The 25,540-nt window shown below is 39.6% G+C and overlaps 1 protein-coding gene across 3 annotated transcripts in view; it reads right to left on the bottom strand.

Moving 5' to 3' along the window:
* SEMA5A (semaphorin 5A) overlaps window positions 1-25,540 on the bottom strand; it is a 512,105-nt gene that overhangs the window by 343,838 nt on the left and 142,727 nt on the right. For all 3 annotated transcript variants that reach the window (XM_031003381.3, XM_055367948.2, XM_055367947.2), the window contains one exon: window positions 4,209-4,409. In XM_031003381.3, the coding sequence (XP_030859241.2) occupies window positions 4,209-4,332 (124 nt within the window). In that variant the 5' untranslated portion in view covers window positions 4,333-4,409. The remainder of the gene's footprint in view (window positions 1-4,208; window positions 4,410-25,540) is intronic.

The raw sequence follows: 25,540 nt of genomic DNA, 5'->3' as shown, positions 1-25,540 counted from the left end.
AGTAATTTGTTACAGCAGCCCTAAGCAGCTAATACAGTACTGCTGACAGAATTTCTCAGAAAGTGACGAATTGTCCTGGCTTTCCCACAACAGAAGCAACCGGGAAAGTCCCAGGAAGACTAGGACAAGTGTGTCACTCTTCCTTCTGGCATACACCTGCCTTGAACACTCTGCAGTATCTGACGCTCTGCTGGACATCGCCCTCTTGAAAATATCCCCATTCTTGGTTCTCAGAGAGGCTTGCTCTCAACTAGATAATTCCATCTGGTGGCTCACAGGAACTCAGCCTTTTCCATCTAAAATCACCACGCCTCTCTTATCTGCTTTCTCTTCTTGATTCTATATGGAATCAACAGCCAAGAATGTGGGGATTGCAGTCAGGGCTTCCTTCTCACTCCTGCTCTACATCTACTGAATCCTCAACCACACTCCTTTCCAATTTCCAGAATCTACTTCTTCTCTACATTTCTGCCTCCCTTCCCTTAATGCCGTTCCTCCTCCCTTTGGTCTCAGTAGCAGCCTCAGAATGGGCTGTCCCTGCCGACATTTTGTCATCCTCCAGATAGAGGATAAACTTGTTCAGATGACTTCCAATGCCAGGCACCTCTGAATCCCCACTTGCCATGTGAGCCTCATGCCCTCTACCTCCTCCTCCATATAGTAAAATAAGATGTCCTGACTTCGTGTGCATGAGGCTTGCCAGGACCCGCAATGCTCCCTCTCTCACTTCAGGGCTTATCACTTGCTCTTTTCCTCTCCCTGTAAACCTCTCCTTTCATAAGTTTTGTAAACACCTTCTAACAATCACTTGGGATGCAGCTCTGGCATGGCTTCATCCTGGAAACCTTCCTCAACCACCATCCTACAGCCCAGGATGTGGGCCTAGAGCGCCTCTCCTAGGCTCTGCAGCACCCAACACAGGCACCTGTTAGGACCCTTCACAGAATATTACGCAATGGCCCTTTTGGTTCACATTCCTAAAAATAGTCTAAACCCTTTTAATAGGAACTGAGCATCTTCTTGATCTCCTCAATATCTAGTAAAAACCCTGTACACAACAGGCTTCTCTTAAATGTTCATTGAAGGTTCACTCCAAATTAAACACATGTAAATAAAAATACACTGAGATGCCATTTATGCACTGAGTTTGGTCCAAATCCCAAAGCCTGATGGTGTACTCTGCAGGAAAGGCGGCAGAGAAATAGGTATTCATATCCAGGGCAACTAGAATGCAAAGTGGTGCAACCTCTATGAAAGAGAATTGGGCAACATTTACAAAACGACATATGCATTCACCCTTTGGCCCAGAAATCCCAATTCGAATAATCTCTTTCAACGGTACACTTGCAAAAATATTACATAATGTTTACAGGAGGCATTACTCACTGAAACACTATCCATGGTCACAAATGGCAGAAAATAACCTAAGCATCTCTCAATAAGGTGTTTTTGATTAGGTTAGGGCTCATCACATAGTGGAAGCTATGTAGCTACTGAAAAAAAAAAAAAAAGAATGACATCAATCTCTACACTCTTCTAGAGAGTAGGCTCCAGCATATATCATTAGGTTAAAATAATGCTACACAGAAACAAGTCTATATAATTGCCACCTTTCATCTAAGAAAAGAGAACATAAATATATATTTGTATGTGTGTGTGTTGCTTTGCTTCTATTACAAAAGTAGCCTAACCCATAAAATATAGGTAAATAGCTAAATGCAGAAAGAGCTCTGGAATAGGATCAAGAAAACAGGAAGCAAAGCTAGATTCCTTTGAACACCTTTTGCTTCAATAATTAAACAAATGATAGTAACTGGGCCTTGGGTTGGTGCCATAACCACGCAGAAAGAAATTATTTCTACTGGTTTTAAAGCAGTAATTTTGCTAATTTCACTAAAATTTTCCAGTGAAATATATACGTGAGGACAAAAAAAGAGAGAAAAAAGTCATTTTAAAGATTTTTCAATAATCCAAAACAACTAGGTTTGCATGAAGCTGTTATTCTAAAATGACTGAGTGTGTACTAAAGAAAAAAGGCAAAGAAATAATTAGGTTGGTCAGCAGAGACTTGAGATTTTGTGCAAGGAAGAAATAGACACTAAGATGGGAAAGGTTAACAAAGACCCTAGAGTCCTGGAGATGAGTTGGGAGTATCAGGAGAAGCTTATGGTATGTTTTAAAAATGCTTTTCTTAGCACTGTCCACTGAGAAGACCTGTGGGCACCTTTGGTGCTCAAAGCATACAGAAATGAGTGATTCCCAGGTCTGTGGAAGGAAATAAGTAAAAGGAATAGGAACATCTTGTCAACCCAGAGAGTAAAGAAGCTCTCAAAGATGACTTGGATGGAGTCAGAAGAGTCCAGAAGCTGCTCTCAAGAGGCTACACTGGGCTTAAAATGCTATAATTTCACCATGTACAAGGATGTAAACTACATGGATTAAAATACATCAAATATGTTGAAATTCATGTAGTAATAATAATTATAATAATCAAAATAAGAAAAAGGCAAACATAACATCTTATTCATCCCCTTTGGATGACAAATGAATGACCTGTGGGATGTTAAAGAACCAACCTACTTGTGTATTTAAAAAAAAATAAAAGTATAAATTGATGGGGGGCAGGGACCATTTATTTTACCTTTCCTGCATAAGGTGTACCTTCAGGATACGTAAAGAGTTGATGAAGGAAAGATAGTTTATATAGAAGTATTCTAACCATTAAATGAGCCAAATAATAAGATGAGAAAATCCCAGTTTTGTACCCACAGATGAATCAGTAGATTGAGGCCGTGATCATCAATGACTGATCATTTCCCAGCTGGATATGCTCTGCCTCCTGAAGGAAGTATGCTGCACTACCCATGACAGGTCAAGACAAAAAGATCCAAACCTGGATCTCAGCAGGTGTCTTGAGATTACTAGGAATTTACAGACATCTTTGGAAAGAGGAATATTTGAAGCACACAATCAGAATGCGATGAGCAAACTCCAGACTGTGGGAAACTGTCCAGGACAAAGAACTTGGTTTCTGTAATTTGCAAAGGGTGTGAAATAAAAGTAAAATATTAAAAGAGACTCAAGAAATATACCAACCGATGGCAGTGTATGGAATTTACTTAAATCTCGATTTGACTTAACTGGCCAAAAGATGCTGAGGTATTTATGAACCCATGAAAGATCTCTCAATGCCCGCTGGGTGCTTGATGATGTCATGAAATCATTTATTATTTGTTTGTTTGTTTGCTGTGATAATGGTACTGAATTCCTTATCTTTGAGTATTATAAACTGAAATCTGATGGATAAAATTGTTTGATTTTTTTTAAATTTCCTCCAAAATAATTTAATGGGTATGAGATGAAGCATGAGTGGAAATTTAGATGAAAAAGGATGGGGATGGGCCATGAATTGATAAGTGTGGGGCTGCATGCTCCTTAGACTATTCTTTCTTTTTTTGTGCTCCTTAGACTATTCTTTCTATTTCCGTAGATATTTGAAAGTGTTTGATACAAAGTTTTAAAAACAACAAAATATAAAACCACTTGTTGCATGAATTACTGAAATACAATGTCTCATTCATCATATTTAGCCTGATAATATAATTCCTTGAGGACAGGGATAGAGTCTATTTTCTTTTGCACTCTGAATGCTTGAGTGCCCCGGGTGTGAAGGACCTTAAATAAATTTCAGTGAATGAAAGAATAAATGAGTGGATATACAGATTAATTATTTAATCCTACCAATCCATAGAGATACTTGGGACATTAAATCAATTCTGCTGCCATGCAATGCTAGATAGAAACAAAGGTGGAGGTTTGTGGCAAGACTAAGGCTTTGCAGGAAAATGCCACAGTGAAGAACTTTAGGCTTTCCTTGGTTTTGTTGTTATTTTTATGGTCGCATTTTTATCCTTTGGTTCAAACACTTAGGAGACCCGCAGTACCTGTTAAATAAAGGTGACCAGAAATAATGAGATTTTTTTACCTTGGTAATCCCTGTCTTAGATCCCTCTTGAGGTAGTAATCAGTTTCTGGATATGAAATTCTAATGATAGAGGCTTTTGTAGTTTTACCTTTATTTTAAACTGTGTCTAAAACAAGAGTCACTGGATTAAACAGCATTCGTGATGCTCTATTATCTTCTATCACTAAACACAGAATGTGCATTTAGATGACGGCTTTGCAATCAGTGCGTGCTGGTCCCTTACCTTTATAGGAGATGACTGGATGCTCGGCTCTCTGGCACTGAGTCGTACCCTGGGCCTCTGGGTGGACGAGTCTCCACAGCCCCAGGCTTGAGAACAGCCATGCTATAACACAGGTTCCCTTCATGGTGGGCAAGGGGCCTCTGACTCTGGGCACGTGTCTTCTAAACAGAAGCTCTTCTTCTCCTCATGTGTGGAAAGTGCCTAAAACACACAAAAGAGAAGAATCAGAAGACTGTGAGTTCGTTTTCTGGTGGGTGGTCTTCTGGTAAAACTTCCTCACTAACTTTAAGGTTACACTTTGTGGAGATAGAGGAGAGCTTGGAGGACTTAGAGCAGCATATTTTCCTAGTCATATCCCAGGTCGTGTGTGTGTATGAATGCATGAGTGAGTGTGTGTATCTCAATACAGACCTCTCATTCTCCCAATAATTGCATGACATAGCCCATTTGTTTTAAACAAGAAATGCTTAAGCTTAAGCTGTACTGTCGTCACACTCACTCCTAAGGAGTGCAAATTAATAGTTGGGATTGGCCGGATTTCCCTTGGTCACCTGTCCTAACCCCTTGCGCAAACACAGGTCTATATGTGGAAACCCTACAAATACCTGCCCATCCCTTTTTAACATTTAAAATATTTAGTTTTAAGAAGGCCACAGCCATTGTCTTTTACTAATAAATTGATGAATATTATGCTACCCAACTTTAAAAAATCATCACGATTTGCTAAATTCTGTATTTAGTGATGCAGGATAACCTTTTAAAATTGTAGATAATCTGCCTGCAAAATATCTGGCTAGAGATCAAGTGTGAATCAAATAAAATCTATATCGAGCACCTACTGGGTGAAATAAAAGTACTATGCTGGGAAACTTTAAAGATTATGAACAATTTAAATGATTAACAAGCATTAAAGTAATACAGGCCTGTGAAAATAACTATAATCCAAGCTGTTAGCAAACCTCAAAAAGAACAGGAGTGCTGTGGGAGTCAAGGGAGAGTACGACTGCTACAGAGAAGGATCTATGACGGGTCCATGCAGGGGCTCAAATATGAGTGTAATGCTGGAGGATAAAGAGGATTTCAATGGATGGAGGTTTCTGGAAGGACGTTCCGTCCCCAGGGAAGAGGATGAAAAGGCACATTGGAGGGTAAGAGGAAGAGGTATGCAACATGTTTTAGGAGTGGTGTGCTGTACTCGATCTAGGAAATTTAAAGGGAAGTATTGGGAAGAGCTTACAGAGTAGGTTAAGATTTGGAAGGCAAACTACACTAAGGTGTGAGGTCTTTATTTTCAGGCAACAAGATACCATAGTACATTAATGTTAGAAGATCTTATTAATATTAATAAGACCATTATCACAATAGTGTACCTAGGAAACTAGGCAGATGAGAGCATAGAAATGGAGAAGTCAATTTGAAGCCATTACAATTGTTAAGAAGAGAAATAAATGAAGCAGTGACTTTGGGGGTTTCAATGTGAATCAAAAGGCAAACATAGTACACAATAACTGTGGGTAATGGAAACTACGGCAAATTAGAGATGGCCACAGATTCGGGCATTCCTCCCATTGAGAGCCGGATCTATGTTCTCCACCTGGAATCTGGGTTGGCTCAGTGACTGCTCTGCTCACTCTGCTCATTTTAATACAACAGAAGTCATGTTGTGCTAGTTTCCAAGCCCAGGACCTAAAAGCCTGGCAGTTGCTACATCCTGTAGCTTAGAACACATTCTTTAAGACACTGAGACACTAGGTCAGAAGTCCAACTACCCTGAGATGGCCATGCTAGAGAGAACACCTTTAGGTGCTATAGTTGATGGGTCACACATGAGCCCAACTCTCCAGCCATGAGTAAAGCTGAAACCCATTGAGTAATTTCAGTAGATACTATTAGAGCAAAAGAATCTCTCAGTTGAACACTGCCCAAATTCCTGACCCCACAAATGCAAAATGTAATAAAAGAGTGGTTGTTATAATCTGCTAAATTTGGGGAACACAGAGCAAAGAGACACAGATGGACTTAAGATAGATAATGTAAGTGACTTCAAGGATAGTGATGCCATTCATTTTAATAGGATAAACAGCAGACGGATTTTGTTTAGATGAGATTAGAATCATTTTGTGTGTGTGTGCGTGCGTGTGTGTGTGTGTGTGTGTGTGTGTGTGCACATCAAGTTTCAGACACCTGGCCAGGCATGGTGGCTCATGCCTGTAATCCTAGCACTTTGGGAGGCTGAGGCGGGTGTATCACCGGAGGTCAGGAGTTCGAGACCAACCTGGGAAATATAATGAGATTTCGTCTCTACAAAAAATAAAAATAAAAATTAGCCAGGCATAGTTGTGTGTGTCTGTAGTCTTAGCTACTTGGGTGGCTGAAGCAGGAGGATTGCATTAGCCCAGAAGCTCAAGTCTGCAGAGAGCTAAGAATGTGCCACTGGACTCCTGCCTAGGCAACAGAGCAAGACTTTGTCTCTAAATAATAATAATAAATAAATGAATACATCAAAGAGAGAGGAACTGGAAGAAAATCCAGAGAAAACTGAGGTGAAAAGCTATTAGGGTCCCAGGAAAGAAAGTGAAAGAAAGGAAAGAGGACTTCTTTAAAAAGGAGTGCTTACCACCTGAACAAATGGTGAGATTTCAAGATAAATAAAACATAGATTTGAGGGTGTATCAAATTTCACAGTCTGTATTTTTTGAGTCAAACAAATGGGGAGGAAGGAAAAGACATGATAATTGAAATTTTGAAATTGAAGAGTAGAAAAATTAAGGGTTAATTTCATAGAAGTTGGCTCAATATGAATAAACCTGACCAGAAACCTGAAGGTCCAGCTGAGTTTAGAGTCTCTCACCCACTCAATATTTACTGAGTGACAACTGCATACCCAGCTCTATGCATGTATGAATTTGCAAAGGAATCAAGAAGCATGAGGTAAGGCCTATTGCGTCGATAAGCAGCAACTAAGGAGTTGATATAAGGAAGCCAAGTACAGAGTCACCAGGACCGGGAACTTCAGAGCAGGCAGAAGGTTGAGGTCCTTAAGAATGGAAGGAATTCTACAACATTCCCATTGACCAAAACATTCAGGTTGGGCAGAGAAACAGGTAATGGGACTGCAAATCAAGACAAGGGAAGAGTATAGCTTCTATAGGAACAAGAGATGCTGAGCATGAAGGTGGGGATGGGCTAGGGAGGAAAACGGAGAGCCAGAGGCTCCTCTGTCCGCCAGCCCACAATCCCTGCCCAAGCACAGAGCACAGTAATGGACAATGGATGAGAAAATGCTCATTGTCCCTGGATTATAACATTAAAACTATGAGTTTCACTTTTGAAAAGGAGTTACAGTGTGCAAAACTGGAGTCTGCTTTAGAACTCCAGTCCAAAGGTAACAAGATGAAGTAGCCTATCTTTTCTGAGCCTCCTGATCTGAGACTTAAGATATGAAATTTTATCAAATGATGTATTTCAAAATAAAATAGCACTTGTTAGAGGTGCTTTAGATGTGATTTCATTCTGTTAAAAGCAAGGAGGTTTGGGGCACCCATATCAGTTCAGGTAAATTATCACAGTCCCACATCAAAACAGATCAGCAATGATAAAGATAAAATGGGAAGGATGATGAAGTGGCAATCAATCCTCAATACATGCTAGCTCTGCAGCAAGCATGGTGCCAAGCACTCACACCCATGCCTGGCACCCAACAGCCACCCAGAGCCATATCAATGATAAGTCCACTCTCACAGAGCAGCAAGCCATCATGGAGATGGGTTGGAGCACTGCCCTGTCATTATCTCCAAGAATGAGTGCAAATCAACTAGGGACTAAGAGCACATTCTTTTCTTACACATAGTTTTCCAACGTGCACATCTAAGCCAACATAGATTCCCCTTCTGCTACCGGTGAAGGGCATCATCCAGACCTGCTTGTGACCGAAACTGTCCTTTATTTACAATATACCCTCCACTCTGATCTTAAGAGACTTGACGTTAGAAGCCCTAACATCTTTGCCACCTGAATGAAAGGAACAGAAAAATAACCCAAGTGTCTGAAATGCTCTTTCCTTGGGATTTGGAAAGCGACAATTAGAGAAGAGGGGAAATGACACATATAGAGAATGAGCAGCTAAAATGGAACACGTAGTTCAAGGGTGATGAGCTGAAATGACATGTTTGTCATGTTAGGAAAGAACATTTAATGAGAACAGGTAATTTTTTGAGGTTTATAATTTTCAGACTACAACATATTACCTTTTTTCTTAAACTAAAGGTACTGTAAACTGTCATTACAGTAAGGTGACAGGAAAGGGCATTCATAGTCTTCATGCAGAGACGTGGGCTTTTTTAAGCAACTTACCATGGAAGGCTAACTCCTTGAAGAGGCTTTTACTCTAAATAGACTCAGCTCTAAATAGCAGGTCCCTCCTTCCTGGACTCAGCAGGTCCATCTTCCACTGAATCATGGAGCTCTTGCCTCTCAGTGGTGTAGGAGGAACACATTTATACCAGGGCTTTTAGTGCTCAAGCTCAGCACTATTGATATTTTAGTCATATAATTCCGTGTTCTGGGCTATTCTATGAATTTAGCAGCATCCCTGGCCTGTACCTACTAGAGCTAGTAACACTCCCCTCCCACCACCAACTTTGCACCAACCAAAATTGTCTCCAGACAATGTCAAATTGCCCCTGGTTAAGAACCTCTGCTATAGATAGATAGATAGATAGATAGATAGATAGATAGATAGATAGATAGATAGATACATACATACATACATACATACATACATACATAGATAGATAGATAGATAGATAGATAGATAGATAGATACATACATACATACATACATAGATAGATAGATAGATAGATAGATAGATAGATAGATAGATAGATAGATAGATAGATACATTAGATAGATAGATAGATAGATAGATAGATAGATAGATAGATAGATAGATAGACAGACAGACAGACAGATGCATACATACATCTGCATATGCATACATACATAGATAACTTCCCTCTTTGGAAGTTAAACAAGCTGCCATGACTTGAAAGATTATTCAAAATATGCTTATATAAAACACCAAACTAAATTTGTGTTGAGTCATTCAGGCAAAATTTCAAAATATATGAAATTCCTGTTAATTATAACTATGTGCTACATTTGGGAAATACATTATGACGGAATTTTCAAAGGATCAAAGTTCTATCATCATTCAACCAACTCTAGAAAAATAAAAATATATTACGTGAGTTAATATGAAACAAATGAATTTGCCAATATGAAGATTTATTCTAGAAAGCCAATTTGGGAGACAACATATAAGCATTTTTGGTGCGTCTACTTCAAAACCCCTGAAACCCCTAAACTTCCTTTTATTTTCCAGATGTAGGAGGATATCTCTATAAGCTCGATCTAAATAAGAACAACTCTGTATAGAAGTGTTTGTGCAATAAATAACATTTCTCATTCACTCCCACGCTACAACTGAAACTGAATAGGCTTTGGGGACAGAAAATAACTGCTCCTTTTAGGAAAAAAAATTGCTGTCAGATAAAAAAGAAATGAAAGGAATAAAAGCTTTCATGAGGCGTTTTGCTTAGGGAACAGTGTCTAACCAGTTATTAGTAAAAACAGATCCAACATAAGCTTAATGTACTTTTCAGAGGAGGCTGGGTTTCTTCTGAGCTATAGGCCTATCATAAAGATGGATATAGCCTAATCTGTTGGTATAGTCCAGAGAGTCCACAAAACCCTCCTGCGCCCATCCCCTACTTGACGGCATTAGAGACTTGCTTTGGCAAGAGGACAAAGGAGTCAGGTGAGTGAGTTGACCCAGTGAGGTGGCCTCAGAGATGTCTCAGGAAGTCCTGTCCCATGCATGCCACAGCAGGACAATCCTTAGTACCAAGAGGCTGAAGCGATTGCTGCATGTGTGTCTCTTAATTAGGAACAGTTACAGATTGTTATAATGTAAAAAAAACAAAACATCCAGGATTTGCATGAGAAGGAGTTGGAAAGCGCTTTTTTTTTTTTTTTTTTTTTTTTGAGACAGAGTCAAGTCTAGTTCTGTTGCCCAGGCTGGAGTGCAACGGCGTGATCTCGGCTCACTGCAACCTCCGCTTCCCGGGTTCAAGCAATTCTCCTGCCTCAGCCTCTTGAGTAGCTGGGATTACAGGCACACACCACCACACCTGGCTAATTTTTGTGTTTTTAGTAGAGACAGGGTTTCACCATGTTGGTCAGGCTAGTCTTGAACTCATGACCTCGTGATCTGCCCGCCTCAGCCTCCCAAAGTGCTGGGATTACAGGCATGAGCCACCACGCCCGGCTGGAACGTGCTTTTCAAATGTTTGTTTTTGCATTTGTTCTTTCCATTTCTTAGCCCTGTTTTAGGGGATCAGATGAACTGCTCACACAGAAACTAGGGTCGCCTTCCAGACTGAATGCAGAAATACTAAAGAATCATTCCAGCAAACCAACCAACCCCGAAGCCATGCCCTACACACCCTGACAGAGCCAAAGATGGGGTCTAGTGCATGATTGTCAGCTGCTGCCCAGTAAATAGTTCTGCGTATTGAAAAACTCAGTATTCAGCTTCTGCCTTTCAAAAAAAAATCATGCTTTTAGAGGAGCTGAGAATTAGCTCCTTCTTAATCTGTCTCCACTACTCACACTGCAAGACCTTCCCTGTGGTCCCTCTCGCCTTGCCAGGGTCCTCAGAGGCAGCCTTGCACACTCAGTAGTCACATCTGCACCCTTGCTGATGTCATGAGCCCCTCATCTGTCTAGTCCTCCCACTGCTCCTGGTGCAGACTGTCTTCCGTGGTCACACCATGGCGGCTGACACCAGCCACAGCGGCAGCTCCTTTCCAGAAACCCAGATGGGACATTAGAGTGCCTGCCACACCACTGCTTCCACGCGAAATGTTGCCTTGGAGAGACCCAGACCTTTTGTGTTTCTAAGTCTTGATTAAGTTTTGCTTCTCTCTTTTATTGTACAGAATCTACACATAGTTCCAATGCCAAGTGTATGTGCTCCAACATGCTGAATTGGCTGCCTGAATGAACCTGAGAAAACAGAGCTAGTGTCCTACGGACCATTTATAATCCACCCATCCCCTGCCACTGAGTGAGCCCATTGTGAGGTGGCTTAGGCCCTAGGTACATCTGAGACAAGAAATGAGTCAAGGACTCCCAGAATTTGGAAGGTGAACGAGGAAAGATAAATCATCTAGTCTCTCTTCCCTCTTTGTAGCTGAGAAGGCTATGGGCTCAGAGAGATTAAACAGTGCATGTGAGATCAAAGGTGCAGTGACAGGCCACATCAGGATGGGTCCTGCTACCTTCTGGCTGCTTATATTCTACAGTCCGAGCTCTCTGCTCAAGCTTCTAAAACCACATACTTATGGCCACGAGGTCACATGACCTGAATCACCCCCAGACCAGGAGCATACTCTTGTCTCTAGTGAATATAATCAGGGATGAACCTAAGGCATGAAAACAGGCAGTGTCTTCGGGGTATCCTTAATCTGTATTAATCCAGCCATAATGAAGGATTTCTTCAGTGGACAAGGTACAGCTTTCCAAGATAGGAGCGAGGATGAAGAGGACACTAGCCCCACTACTTCCAGATCACAGCTCAGAGTAGTCAACAAAGAAAAAGCTCTTTTTATATTTATGAAATAGAAGGAGGAATAGAAGCAAAGTCTCGTCAGAAACAAAGAAGGAAGAAATCCTCCTGAATGGGGGAATATAGAGACAGTGATCTTTAAAGAGGTTCAAGTAGAGCATTCAATGAAACAGGAATAAACAATCCAGGAGAATCAAAGCCCACGTTGTGTTCAGGCCTAGAAGGAATGTATTAAATGAATCTATGCTCTTTTCTTGCTGTCGTATCAGATATTCTAGGTACAGTGCATGAAATGGAATTAAATGAAGAATCAATAAAACAATAAATTTAAGTTAATGCAATGTTCAAGTAAATAGATTCTTCTAATCTTTTTCAAAAACAATAACTGAACATTTTATTATTTGGGAAATACAGTGAAATTAAAGGTTTCTTCTTATTACATTGAGCCCATAAGGGGAATCAGGATGTTCCACAAATATATCACATCTCTTCAATTTTTATAGTGCACTTTTAAAGAAACAAGATCTTTTTTATATTATTTTAACCCATGTGTCTTGATTGCCAAGTTTCAGCTGAAAGAAGTTTGTCATAAATGAATTAGGGAAACATCTTTAGGAATGTGTTACTGAAACACGGACCACCCCTAACTCCAGAAACACTACTCACTGCCACCTTCAGGTAATTGAAGAAGTTGGCTTTGTTACCCACAGATTTTCATCATATCTGAACTCAGAGGAGATGGAATTTTATGGCTATATAAAAGGACTTCATGATATAAAATGGAAAAAAGCAAACATTAAACTATTTTATACATTTCAATAATGGTTCGGCTCCAGTGACCTTCTTTTATATCTCCCTTCAAAGGGAATTGTTATTATACTTTTGTCTTCTTCCCCTTGTTTAGCTCCAGATCGCCTGGAGGAAGAATAAAAATAAATGAAGTCCGTTAGATAAAAATTATTATTTACACAAAGGCAATATTAATTTTATCTGTCAGCAGGTTTTAAAACTAAGTGAAAGTTCATTCAATCTACTTCTGTGTCAGCTAAAGCAACAAAAGTCCTTTCTAAGAAAAAAAAAAAAAAGAAAAAGAAAAAAGTACTTAAATAATGGGCTTTCAAGGCAATGTAACTACCTTGGCAATTTCTACAGAATTTACCTAGAGATGTTTCCTCAGGGCAGAAAATTCATGTGGACACACTAAAATATTCCAGTTATAGGCCGCGTGCGGTGGCTCACGCCTGTAATCCTTGCACTTTGGGAGGCCGAGGTGGGCGGATCATGAGGTCAGAAGATCAAGACCATCCTGGCTAACACAGTGAAACCCCATCTCTACTAAAAATACAAAAAATTAGCCGGGCGTGGTAGCGGGCACCTGCAGTCCCAGCTACTCTGGAGGCTGAGGCAGGAGAATGGCATGAACCTGGGAGGTGGAGCTTGCAGTGAGCTGAGATCTTGCCACTGCACTCCAGCCTGGGTGACAGAGGGAGACTCCGTCTCAAAAAAAAAAAAAAAAAGAAAGAAAGAAAAAAAGAAGGGAGCACCATTTTCTCTCTCGTCCACTGCAAGATGTGGAGTCTATGCCAACACAGAAAAGCAATGCTACCACAGTGGGAAGAAAAGACGATACCCTTCTACTGTCATCAGTCTGGTCAACATCACTGATTACCTCCTGCTTGTGAAATCCAGGAAGCTTATGTAACTAGATATCTCCATGGCCTTTGTGACCACTGACCTTTCCTTGAATATCTCCTGACATCCTGTCTTCCCTGGATTCTGTAACTCCCCAATCTCTCTGCATTTATTTCACATCTGGCATTCTCCTCGAATGAAAGTACAGTCCAACCTCTTCTGAATGTTCATTGTTTTCTCCATCTACACGTTCTCAGAGGCCCTTTTCTTCAAACCCATGTGATTTCACATGGTCTCTAAAAACTGGTGACTCTCAAATCTAGATCCTCTCCCCAACCTCTGTATATAATCTAGACTCATACATCAAAATAGGGGTATTTACATATAAAAGCCAGTGTAACTGCTCTAAAGCAGGCCTCATTATCTGTCTTCATCAGCTGTCTCCCTTGCGTCTGCTTCCTCTCATAGCTAACTACACCATCACTCAGACAGCCAACTCAGAGCTCAAGGGATACCCACCATTCCCTCCTCCTCCATCTTGCCAAAACTCACTCCTCATTTTGTGAGTGTCTTGACAATCCTTCCCTTACCCACATTTAGAACCCATGCCCTCCTCTGGAATCCATGCCCTCCTCTCTGTCCTGACCAACCTCCTGTATTTCTTACCTCTGCAATTTCAGCCATTTTTGTTGTTGTTGTTAAGTTTCTTTGCTGCTAATCCCAACCCTTAAGCATCACTTCTATGGAGCCTTCTATGAATTTTTTCCCACTTTTCTCTCGTCCCTATCTGGCCCCACTGTACGTTGATTCTTATTCCTGTTACAGCCTTTATCATCCCGAACTACAATTACCTGTGTATCTGCCTCCTTCTAAAACAAGGCTGTTAAAAACTCAGTCTCCAGACAGTACTGGACATAGTGCAGAAAAACAATCAACACCTGAGAAGTGGATTGATGGAGAAAAAGAATGCAAATCCATATGTGTCTCTCTACCTTACCTCTGTACCTCTTTACAATATTAGCACTTCCATTAAAATGCTATCCAAGTTCTCTTTTCTTCTATGACTCTGCCATTCATTGTCACAGATGTTTTATCCCTCTTTTAAAATTCTCTTAACATCTGGTCCAAATATAAAGATTCCCATGGTTTTGAAAAATGTCCTTTCTAAATGTCATAATTTTCCAATTAATGGTCAAAGGGATGAAGGGATTACTATAGCCAGACAGACTTAAAAAAAGGGGGGTCCCCTGGGCCTAGAAACATGAAAGCAGACGGAAGATATCACCAAATGTATGAACCCTGAGGGGGTCAGATAAGTTATTCCAGCACAGATACTTCACTGGAACCACTTGAAATGTCAAAGGACAAAAAAGGAGGATATTATAATTCACACCAGAAAGAAACTTACTGAATTAATAATTTTAGGTTAAGAAATACAAATACCTTAAAATATTATCAGATAAATTTACAGTAAATAGACTGCTAATAAACTTAGATAAACTTTTTAGTGGAAAGGCTTCTGATCTGATGTTTTCAGATTTTAGTCAGGAATAACACGGTGTATATCTGATGAAACCTTTTAAGTCCAATGGACTAGACATGTCAATGCTGATACCTTTGAGTTAATTAGAGTTTGTCACAATCTTTGGTCTCAAAAAAAAAAAAGTCAGACCTCTAGAGCACTAATCACCATTTTTGGTGAGTATATTAAAAATAAAAATAAGAAATCCATCCTAAAAGAAAAATTACCAAGACATATCATATAAAAATCAAAGATTTCACTAACTAGACAATAAAAAAGATGCAAAAAATCCAAAGTAGGTTATGTACACTACTCAACCATCTTTTACAGGTTTCCTGAAATAGACCCGTAAGATAAGTGTTCTCATTCCTTTGCCATTTTGCAGATGTGGAGACAGGACTCAAGGAGGTCCCATTTCCAAATGGAAGAAGTAAAATTTTAACAGGTAAGTCCCTGGCCCTAAAACCCAGGGTCATCTTGCTGTCCTCTCACTTCTACAAAGATTGTCTATTGACTAAGGATTAGGCGTCATGCTAGACACACAGATCATCCAGCTGAAGAAATAAGCTGATGATTTATTCCTACCAACTAACTTCTTGTCGGGCCTGAAAATGTGTTTTCTTAGCTGCAGCATCATTCACTGACCCTGGGACCAGAGACCTCACTGACCAGGATTTAATCCAGCAACTGATGCAATGGCTTTGTCCGTGTCATGTGCCCTCCTGTCTGCCATCTATACACCCTCCCTTGAGGCAGGGGCAGAGGGGCAGGATGGGCTCATTCAGTCCCATGACTTAAATAACATTTATCGGCTGGTGAATATAAGTGTACATATCACCTTCAACCTGTGCCTGAAACTGCAACTTCCATCTGCCTCTTCATCTCTACCTGAGACAAAGAATTGCCTCCCAACTAACCGGGATCAAGCAAACCACTGGTGGTCCCCCTTCCCCAGTCTACTTCCTGGCTGAGTCTTCGCCATCACAGCTGGAGTCATTTTGGATTGCTCTAATTCCCCCACACAACACTCTAAACCATAAGCAAATCCCGTCACTACTTCCTCAAAAAATGTATACCACACCCCTGTCCCCTTCTCTCCCGTCTACTACTGCAATCCCACCTCAAGCACCTTCCTCTCTCACCTGGATTTAGCAGAAGCTGATCTAATTTGCCTTGGTGTTTTTCATTCATCCCCCTCAAAAGTCCATTTTCTGTGTTGCATCCAGATAAATCTTTGTAAAGAGCTCATCTGATTAAGTAATTTTTCCGTGTTCAAAAATTTCCAATAGATCTCTTTGCAACCTCCCTAAAATGCAAGATCTTGACCCCCACCAACAAACCCTCCTCCATGGCCACCTCCCTATTTCTACATGATCTCCAGCCTTCCTGTTCCCTGTGCTCCCGCCACACACATGCACACACACATATGCACATGCACGCGTGTGCATGGAACTGCTTTCTGGTCTTGAAACCCACCAAGCTCATCACCTTGCAGATGGCGCTTGCTGGCCCTTAGATCCTAGATCTTTTTCTATATTCTCCCAAGGTCCCTTCTCACTATTCAGGTTTTACTAAAATGTCACCTCTACAGGAAAGCCTCCCTGGCCAGGCAGGCTAAAGTACCTCCCTTTTACTCCACTATTAGATTCCATTATTATTTTGTCTTCTTCACATCACTTAAAACTACTTAAAATTGCTTGACTGATACATTTTTGAGTTTGGGAATTTTTTTACATCCTATTATATGAAATTGATTTAAAGGATCTATAATTTTCACAGCTTCTCCTTTTAATGTGCTGTATGTGTATCAAAATAACATGTTGTACATCTTAGGTATATACAAGTAAATAAATAAATAAAAATATTTCATAAGATACAGGTATATTCAGTACCTTCAAAGAAGGTAAATTGAGGTGGGGAAGCTTCAGTAATGGGACAGAATAAAATATATTGGCGAGCTCAATGACAGCAAAATAGTTTCCAGAGGCCTTTTTCCTCAGTCATTTCAGTGATATTGGATATGTATGCTTGCATGGGAGGAATAACAGGACTTAGATTATGATAGTCAGTTGATGTCCTTGTGTGAGTCCTGTTTAACACACTGGAATACAAGCAACTGGAGGACAGATTTTATTTTGTTCTCTCGCTATCCCCAGGGCCTAGGACACAGTATGACCCATATAAATATTATCAACTGATTGACTAGGCAGTGGAAAGGCCAGAAACCAAGATAGTCATTGTCCAAGTGATGGATAAACTCACTATGAAGGCCAAGATACCTTCTACTAAATAAAGGCAATGAATCATCCACTTTATTTTAGCCATTGAGTAGTGCTTACGGCAAGTTTCAGGAGCACTGCTATGGAAAAGTACAAGTTAGTTCACAGTCAGCCTATTAGGTGAAACTTAGGAATACAAAGTCAATACAGAATTAGCTTCCCCTAAAGCATCTAATGATTAGCACATATGCGATGCTATAAAATCTCACATGCTGTGAACATACGGTATCTCATCCTTCAGTTCATTAGCCTGAAATGTGGAGAGGTCATGGAGGACATTACAATAAAGGTCTCCATGGTGGAAAAGTAACCCCCAAGTGTGTTCACTTCTGTATTTCAAAATATTAAAACCTATGTGATGGGAAATATGTTAATGAAAATACAAAAATGATCCCATCCTAAATATAAAGCCAGAAAAGTGAATGACAGATTGCATCCATTTGGTAAGTAGCTCCTAAATACTGAAGGGGTTAAATACTGTTGCTGGATGCCTGACTGTCTCCTTTTTCAGTCCAAAAGAGTGGCAACCATCTACGGTGTTCCTCAGCCTACAAAGTACCAGCGATCTGCCCTGCCTCCAATGCTAGTTTAGGAGAGGCAGCCTTGCATAGATACTAGGAGCACAGACTCTGGATCCGGATCACCTGGGTTCAAATCTTCGCTCCACCATTAACCTTATGCTTCAGTTCCCATGCCCTGTAATATGGAGATAAAAACCATAGCTTAAAATTATATGAGTTAATTTGAAAGAACTTAGACCACTTACTGGCAATTAGGAAGCACTAAAAAATTTTGACAATTATAAACAAATAAAGGCTATTTAATAAAAAGAAAAATGCTTTATAAATCTTGTAGGAAAGACACGTCTAACAACCAAATTAGTGTCTTCCTAAAAAAAGACAATAAAACCAGTTCAGTGTTTAATAAGAACAGTGAGAATATGCTGCCTTAGCCTTAGGAAAATTCAACATCTGCCCAAGAAATCTATAAAAGAATGCTCATAGCAGCATTGTTCATAATAGCAAAAAATTAGAAATAATACAGGTGTCCATTGAGAGAATGCAAATTTTCATGGTCTCTTATATCACAGTGAAAATGGATGGACAACAGCTATATGCAACATAAATATTAGAAATAAGAACGTTGAGAGAAAAAAGAATAATATAGTAAATCAATATTTATCGCCAATAAAAAAACAAGCACAATTAAACAATATTTTGAATTCGATAAAAGTAAATGTGCAAGGAAAAGTAAAAGGAAGCTTCACAGTAGTGCTACTGTGAATATGAATAAGTGTCGTATGAACAACAGAGGTATTCCCCAGGATCAAGCCCCCAGTGGAATGAGGTCACCCACAGTCCTTCTTAGGCCCCACACTTTCCCACTTCCACCCTTCTGCCTGGAACACACTCCCCCATGTCCACTTTAGAACCTTATCCATTCTCTGAGGTCCAAATCAAACACCAGCTCCCCCAAGAGTGGTAACCATTTACCATGTGAGAAGCAAGGAAGTCTCCAGGAAGAGTGCTCAGGACACACCATGGCCTCCATGGCCCTCAGCAGGCCCTGCCGTGGAGTCTGGCTTCCTGTGATGTGGGATACGGGGTCCCTGCTGTACACTAAAGCCACAAGACCAGAGCCTGGCCTGCTTGTTACTGTGGCCACTCACTGCCCACCAAAGTTCCTTGCACGTAGAAAGTACCTAATATTTATGGAATGAACATAACAACCAACCAAGCAATAACAAGTCATGGAAAGAAGCCCCAGGTTGATCTCGGAGGAGGTGGGGGAGCAGGCAGGTTTTGGAAGTGTGGGAATCATGTCAACGAAGTGGAAATAAAGAGACCACACTTTTGGCAGAGAAATGAAATAAAGTCTCAAGATAGAATGTACCAAGAATGGAGGTAGCAAATGCATTTTTGTTTGAAAAGACCAAAGTTATAAGTAGTATGGCACATGCATACTATTAAATATTATACAGCTTATTAAGCCAATGTAGTAAAAATCTATATACTGAGTTTATAAATTCAATAATGATGTGAGTGGAAAAAAATAAAGTGTAGACATTTATTTATCTATAGATTAAAAATAGAGAACAAAAACTCCAATGTTTGACTAAAATAAACTAACTTTTTTTAATGTTTGTAAGTGCCAAGAAAATTGTGGTTACTCCTAAGTCATAGGAAAATTTTTAAAAATATAATTCTATATTAAATTTTCAACAATATGCATTTATTAATTTGGTAATTTAAAATGAGCAAAATATTTACATTTAAAGGAAGGAGGTAAGATTAGTTTTATGGGTTAACCAGTGAGACAGGACTTCAATGCACATATTTAGATCCAGTTCAGGGTTGACTTGCCAGGTATAAGACAGCAGAAAACCATGGAGGGAACCATTGCTGCAGTACGCAAAAGAAAAAACTGGTTCAAAGAATGGGAGGTGTGAAGATATAAACCTTCATAAAGCAGAGGTCTTCTTTCCATAAGTGTTCTCCAAACTGAACATGAAATCTTTGTTATTCTCATGTAAAGTTGGGCCAAAAAAAAGTTATGTTCAGAATGTGTGGCGTACAGGTGTAGCCTGTAAGTCAATGATAGCCATTCCTAAAACTGGAACCTGCTACCTCTTACTTGCTAGACTCAGTTTACCTGGAGGGAAAAAAGTCACTTGTACCTAAGGAAATGAAATTGGTTTTATCAGCTGCATCAGATAAACTATATTATCCAAAGCTCTCTGCTTATACCAAGAAGAAATGCTCAGGCACATAGTCATTGACACTTTCCACTATGACTTGGCCATACTGCATTTTGGTCCTCAAAGTGGCCCCCGTAGCTAGGTAAATAGAACACACCTGTTAATTCGTTATAGGAAAAGTAGCACACACGTTTTTCTCTGTATGCAATAGATTACATTTCTGGTTGAGTGAGTAGATGAAAGTGATGTGCCTTCTCTAACATCATATGTAGGAGGAAAAATGTTCTGCTTAATCTTACTGTTCAAGAAAATCCCTGCAGTTCTGTTTGATTATGACCACAGTAACATAAGAGACAGTTCATTAACCACAGAGATGAAACTGGAGGAGATGGGGCTGTGCTTTAAGGAACAAACACTTCATTCTGGAAGGTCAGATGTTTCCCAAGCACAAATCTCACAGTTTAAGGACACTTCCTTGCAGCGGCACACAGACAGATCTATTTAGTTTAGTAACTAATACCGTGTATCACAATAAATGACAGGTTGTGGAAGGAAGCTACCCACATGAGAAGTCTGGAAAAAAGTTAGTTTACAACTTGTAGGATCAGGCAGTACTTTAATGACTGTGAGTTTTAAAACACAAACATGAGGCAGTTGGTTGGTATGGCTGCTTAACAGAACAGTCTCTTTTGATTTAATGTGCGTGCACACACACACACACACACACAAATACATCCTAAGAGCTTAACATTATTTATCTACTTTGCCTAGTTGGTTTCACCTCTAGGACATTCTCCAAAGGAATTCATCAGATATTTTGTGCTGGGTATATTTTCTTGATTTCTGTATTCTTGATCCTCTGGCATTTGGAGCCTTGTTTCTAGAGAGACTGGCCCTCCTAGGGCTAGCATATTCGTAAAGACAGAAAACAACACCCCAGAGGATACCTCTGCATACCTACCAACCAGCCAAGCCAGAGCCCACACTCTCAACCATCTCCTTTATCAAATTCTCACCCAATGTGCCAATGTTCCCCCTACCTAAAGCACCCCAGAGTCAACTACCACAGCAGTAGGGAACACCATATAGCCCAGCACCCACCAAAAATACTCAAACTCTCAAATCCTAAAAGTGTACTCACCCTGCCTTGCCCACTCCTTACAGAGAGAACCCCAGTCAAGGCTCTGCAAGCCTCGGTTTTCTTCCGCCTCCCAACCCTCCCTGGTCCTTCCCCACGTGGCCTTGTGTAGCATTATGAGCCTCCTGTTTACAGAGTCTGTGAGCATAAACCTTTTCTTCATGACCATCATGTCTGCCTCTGCTGTCTCACCATCCTTGATTAACACAAATCCCACAGACATTTTTAACATAGATGTCAGCAAAGATTTACACTGAAATATATTCAACCTAGTCTGATTATTATGTGTTACAAGCATCGTTTGGAAGCTTCTACTGAGGAAGAGGGAAATAGTTCTATACAAATGGAACAAGGAAGACAAAAAAAATTAAAAAAAAAAACAGGACCAAAGAAGACAAAATAAAATCAGGAAGACAAGACATTGCTTTTAAGATAAATATGCTCAAGTTATAATATTAAGTGTATTGGCAAGAAACTCAACTCTATGTACAGCACATAAACAAACACACACATAGTTGCACACCCACATATACACATCCACACAGCTGCACACATAAATGAGTGCTCATGTGAATGCACACACAAAAACACTTTCATATTGAAATATAAACATACATTTCTATAATTTATAAAACCAGCTGCACTTATCAGTGCCAGGTTGCAAATTCCAGCTCAGCCACTTCCTGGTTGTGTGTTCTGTGCTTCCATCTTCAAGTGGGGATAATACTAGCACCTTTCTCATATGGTTTGTAAGGATTTAATAATTTAATCAACGTAAAACACTTAGAACAGTGCCAGGTCCACTGCAAGTACTCAATAATGGTTAGACATGACAATGCAGGTCTTTAAGGTTATAATGAACATCTGGAGAAAAACACACCCAATCATTAGAACATTCTGAGATATATGGCTTTGCACATTTTTAATACTTTGGGGCAATTGTTTTTTGCAAGATTAATGTAAATTAGCATGTATGATTATTATAATAAAAAGTCATGTATCCTTTTGCTAAGAAGATGCTGCAGACAAGAATCAAGATGAATTGGGAGCTTAAGCACTCTCTCTAATTCACACCACCAGAGGATTGCAGTAGCTTTACTGATAAGTCCAGTCCCCATAAATTTGTTATACATGGTCATGCTTGAAGATGGCATCAAGAATGTGGAAGACAGTGTCAAAGACAGCCCTTAATTATTTTTAAAATGACTAGAATTCTCATACCAAATTCTCAAATCACCATCCGAACAGCCTCATCCTAACTCCACAACACCATGTTGATCACGATTCCCTGGAGCTTGGCGTGTGAGTGGTGCTCTTCCGATAGGAAGAGCTAATCCACGCTATCATCTTCAGAGAAAAATAAAATAGAGTGCAATGATATGCCCAACTTCTCTACAGGAAATCCAACATGGCCAAGTATTTTTTTTCCACAGTAGAAAACTTGAATTTAAATTAGATTTTTTACATAAGCAGCACAATGACCAAAGACCACTGACTGAGATGAAAACAGAAAAACACACGTCAAGGAAAACACTATGATATCCAGAAGCCTAGAAAAAATATGACACCGGTGTGGCATCAAATTCCAGATCAAATTAAGTGCACTGGTGGTGAGCATCCATAACTTCCTAAATGGAAGTCGGAGCTAAAGTGTTCAAAAACACCAGAGCTGGCATCTTCATTTATCTTGAGAGTTTCCCCCACATGTCGTACTGAAGATAAAATACAATGAGATCATAACCCTTCAAAAGCATAGCTTATTGTGCAATATTTTTCTCCAGTGGTTAATGGTGATTCTCACAGACTGGAACAGAAAAGGTTATAGCAAGGGGCAGGTCTGCAAGCACATTGAGAAAATAATTTCCTAACAGACAAGAGCCTCAGTAGAGTAGAAAAGACACCAGCATGGCTGAGGATACTGAAGAACTGCAATTCAGTTAGATCAGGTACCAAGCCCTTCTGCCCTTCAGATGAAAAGTCTCTTCCATTTACCAAATTTGCCCACAAAAATATTTCAATTTTCTGTGTCTAATGTCATGAAAAACTTTGGAAAAAACTATGAGAGTTTGAGAAACACAGGCCTAGGTTTAATCTGGAAAAGAAAGTATGATTCGGCAAAGTGAACCTTCTAGCACCAGGTTATCAGCAATCTAGAAAGTGGCTGTGCCAGGACTTGAATTCACATGTGTCTGAATCAGAAACCACTGTGCAAGCCTGTGCTACCAATGGTATAAAGACTGACTGTTTTGAGTATCCTGATAATTTGCAAAAATATTGTACCATCATCATCAAAGAAAAGGCCACATTTTTTAACTTTGAAAACGTGTGCTTCATTTCAAATGTAAGATAGTGCTAAGATAGTTACCTCTCTATAAAAAATGAATTTCAATAACCCAGCAATCCCACTCCTATGTCTATATCTAAGAGAAAGAAAACATCTGTTCACATAAAACTTGTACATGAACATTCATAACAGCACTATTGATAATAGTCTAAAAAGTAGAAATGATCTGAATGTCCATCAACTAATACATGGAGAACAGATGAAGAAAATGTGGTAGATGCTACAATGAAGTGTTATTCAGCCAGTAAAAGGAATAAAGTGCTGACATATGCTATAATGTGGATGCTATAACATGCTATAAGCCTTGAAAACATGCTATAAGGCTTGAAAACATGCTAAGTGAAAGAAATCAGGCACAAAAGGCTACACATTTTACGATTCCATGTATATAAAATATCTAGAATATGCAAATCCGTAGAGACAGAATATAGATTAGTGATTGCCAGGGGTTGATGGAAGGAAGAATGGAGAGTTTCTGCTAATGGATACAGGTGTTCTTTCTGGGGTCATCAGAATGTTCTAAATTTAGAAAACAGTGGTGGTTACACAGCTCTGTGAATGTATGAAAAATTATGAAAAATCTCAAAAGGGTAAATTTTATGATATGTGATTTATATCTTATGTAAAGCTGTTATTAAAAAATAATTTCCAACTAGCAACCAGGCTACCAGGTTCTTGTGATGATGGTTCCAGCAGAAGCTGGTGATAGAGAAAGAAGATTAGAGTGTGGCTGATGACGAAAAGGGACCTTGAGGGGAACTTCTCAGTCTGAGGTAACAGGGGCTTCGACAGTGGTGTTTGGTGATAGCGGTGACTATGGGAGTCACAAAAGTAAAGGAGAGAGCTCTTTATATAGGAAGCTTTCCATAGTCTAGGTTCCCATTAGCTTGACATAGATGGTTAAGGGGGATAAGATACTGGTATACATACAAAGTAAAAGACCCATATACACCATGGAATACTATGCAGCCATAAAAAAGGATGACTTCATATCCTTTGCAGGAACATCTATGAAGCTGTGAACCATCATTCTCAGCAAACTAACACAGGAACAGAAAACCAAACACCACATGTTCTCACTCATAAGTGGGAGTTGAACAATGAGAACACATGGACACAGCAAGGGGAACATCACACACCAGGGCCTGTCGCAGGGTAGGAGGCGAAGTGAGGGAGAGCATTAAGACAAATACCTAATGCATGCAGGGCTTAAAACCTAGATGATGGGTTGATAGGTGCAGCAAACCACCACAGCATATGTATACCTATGTAACAAGCCTGCACGTTCTGCACATGTATCCCAGAACTTAAAGTAAAATTTAAAAAATAAAAGAATTAAACTCAGATAACTTAAAAAATTAAAATTAAAAAATAAATTCTTTTTATCATTGTCAATTCAGAATAATTTGATCAATTTAAACACAATGTACATTTTTTACTGAAATGCACCAGCTCTCCAGATAGCTCATTTCCCTGTTAATATTCATGAAGACATCAACTCTACAATTACTTTAAATACTTTACATTATATACAATTATAATTTATTATAATTTACATTACCTAGAATTATAAATTACTTCATGATTTATATTACTTATTTCCATGATTTATTTAATGCTTGTGTTGGTGGAGACCAGTGTCTGAGCTCAGGAACTCACTCTCCTCTCCAAAATGCATGCTTTTGTGTACCCTTAGACAACCCTGAGAGACTAGGTACACATTTCTTCACTCCAACTTGTTTATTAAAAATTTCCATTCTTTTCCCAGAATTTTTTTTCCACTGTTCAAGCAATTAAGGCAAATAGCTAAAGAAAACTTTTTCAATACTGGTCATTCCCAAAGAGAAGAGCAAGCTGGAAGACCCAGTGAGCTTGAAGGTGGATGAGCAGTATCCATAAAAGTCGTGCCACACTGCCTGGACCTATTTCTTCCACTATGTATCACAAGTGCTTGCATATTTTACTGTACAGTGTGTTAAGTTTCAGTGAAGACAAAGGGTCTAGTGCCATATGTCAGCCAAAGACAATGTTTCCCATGGTGTCCACCGTTAATTATTAAACATGTTCTTCTAGAATCTCAGAACTATC

This window comes from Gorilla gorilla, chromosome 19 (assembly GCF_029281585.2).
Source record: "Gorilla gorilla gorilla isolate KB3781 chromosome 19, NHGRI_mGorGor1-v2.1_pri, whole genome shotgun sequence".
Classification (NCBI taxonomy): Eukaryota; Metazoa; Chordata; class Mammalia; order Primates; family Hominidae; genus Gorilla; species Gorilla gorilla.
Note: the sequence above shows the minus strand (reverse complement) of the source record. Positions and strands in the feature narration are given on the sequence as shown.